General features: G+C 36.0%; 1 protein-coding gene across 1 annotated transcript in view; it reads left to right on the top strand.

Moving 5' to 3' along the window:
- The window catches only part of PHTF1 (putative homeodomain transcription factor 1), a 72,973-nt gene that overhangs the window by 44,805 nt on the left and 25,807 nt on the right, over positions 1–2,361 (top strand). The window contains exon 6 of the mRNA XM_012644584.1: positions 191–251. Coding sequence (XP_012500038.1) covers positions 191–251 — 61 coding nt within the window. The remainder of the gene's footprint in view (positions 1–190; positions 252–2,361) is intronic.

Genomic DNA, 2,361 nt, shown 5'->3' with positions numbered 1-2,361 from the left:
GCTTTTCAAATAGTTGGCTTTTTTCTCATCTTTAAGATATCAGTTCAGATGTAACTTTCATAAAGATGCTATTCCTATCCTTTCTAAATAGTCTTACCACTTCCCAGTCACCATCACATGAATCAGTTTTAATTTCTGTATTACATGTCACTACCTGATGTTATTTTTTTTCTCTTCTCAATATGTATAGGTACCCAGTATAATCACTTTGCCATCATATCCCCATTGCCTACCAGAAATACTTTTGGAAAGTGGGCAGGATATACTATGGTTACACTTATGCAAAAAAGACATGAAATAGAACAAAGTGGACAAAGTTAGGTTAAGGTGAAAGAATTATGAGTTATTTTGTCTACTTTTATGTGTGTTAAAAAAATTTTTTAAAATTATAGATGAAAAATACGTTCAAATTTACAAATCTATAGGTTCAATTTTTTTTTTAAAGTTTTGAAAGTACCACGAAATAGAATTTCTGTGATGATGGAAATGTTATGTGTCTGTGCTGCCCAGTACAGTAGCTGCTTAGTAGCTATTGAGTACTTAAAATGTAGTTAGTATCAATAAGAAACTGAATTTTTAATTTTATTTAATTTTAATTGTCTTCATAACTTTCAGTCTAATGGCTACCTAATGATCCATCATATGGACATACCATCATTTAAAACTCAATGTCTTTATCAGAGGTTGTCATATGGATTTACCATAAATACTTTTTTATAGCTTAAGGGCACCATAATTTATATAACTCTTCTGTTTTAGTCTGTTTGGGCTGCTGTAACAAAAATACCATAGACTGGGTGGCTTATAAACAACACAGATTTATTTCTGACAGTCCTAGAGGCTGGGAGGTCCAAGATTAAGGTGCCAGAAGATTTGGTGTGTGGTGAGGGCCTGCTTCCTGGTTCATAGACAGCAGTCTTCTTGCTGTGTCCTCACATGGTAGAAGAGACCTCTTAGGAACCCCTTTCATAAGGGCACTAATCCGAAGACTGTAGCCAGCTGGTCAGATGTCAGAGTGATCCTGGGAACCTCCCTAACATGCTTTCTGATTTTTTACAATATGTATAGACGGATAGGCTGAGAACTTTGCAAATCTTTAAGTTCTTCTTCCTTTTTGCCTTTTTTTTTTTTTTTTCTTGAAACAGAATCTCGCTTTGTCTCCTGGGCTAGAATGCTGTGGCATCGTCATGGCTCACTGCAACCTCAAACTCCTGGCCTCAAGCAGTCCTCCTGCCTTGGCCTCCCAAAGTGCTAGGCATGAGCCACTGTGCCCAGCCTGACAATTCTATCTTTAAGTCATTTCTCTCTTCTTGCGTTTTAGTACAAGCACTTAGGAAGAGTCAAGCTGCACCTTCAACACTTTGCTTAGAGATAACTTCAGCTAAATATTCAGTTTCATCACTTGCAACTGTTACCTTCCATAAAACACTAGAACACAAACACAATTCAGCCAGGTTCTTTGCTACTTTATAACAAGAATTGCCTTTCCTCCAGTTTCTAATAACATGTTATTTCTCATTTCTGAGACCTTATCAGAATAGCCTTTACCCCATATTTCTACTCTATTCTGTTCATGGTTACTTAGGTATTGTCTAAGAAGACTGAGGCTTTCTGTCTAGCTGTCTTCTTTTCTTTCTGATTCCTCACCAGAATTTCCTTTAAAAATAAGTTTATGGCAGTCTAGGCTTTTTTCTAGCATATACCTCAAAACTCTTCCAGCCTTTACCCATTACCCAGTTCTAAAGCTGCTTCTACTTTTTTAGGTATTTGTTATGGCTGGGAAGTCCAAGATCATTGGCAGATTCAGTGTTTGATGCGAGCCTGCTTTCTGGTTCATGGATGGCCATCTTCTTGCTGTGTTCTCACATGGCTGAAAGAGAAAGGGAGCTCTCCAGAGTCTTTTTTATAAAGTCACTAATCTCATCCATGAGAGTTCTACCCCCAGGACCTAATCACCTACCAAAGTCCCCACCTCCTAATATGATCATATTAGAGGTTAGGATTTCAATATGAATTTTGGGAGGGACATATTCAGTATGTAGCATCTTTCCATATTGTGGGCATTTAGGGTGTTTCTGGTTTTTCTCTATTAATAATGCCATCATGAACAAAATTTTCCTTTTATTATTTCCTTAGAATTTATTATCTGAAATAAAATTAACAGATCAAAGAATGCAAACATTTAAGGCTTTTAGTACATATAGTGAAATTGCTGGTAGCACAATTCTTTTGGAAAGCATTAGATTGGAGTTCCTGTTTTACCACAATCTTACCAGCATTATTATAATTTTAAAAAATTGTTATGTAATTTGATATGCAAAAAACATTTTGCTTGTTGAATGTGCATTTCCTTGGTCATTT

This window comes from Propithecus coquereli, unplaced genomic scaffold (assembly GCF_000956105.1).
Source record: "Propithecus coquereli isolate 6110/MARCELLA unplaced genomic scaffold, Pcoq_1.0 Scaffold215, whole genome shotgun sequence".
Lineage (NCBI taxonomy): Eukaryota > Metazoa > Chordata > Mammalia > Primates > Indriidae > Propithecus > Propithecus coquereli.
The sequence above is the reverse complement of the archived record's forward strand: the minus strand, read 5'-3'. Positions and strand labels throughout refer to the sequence as shown.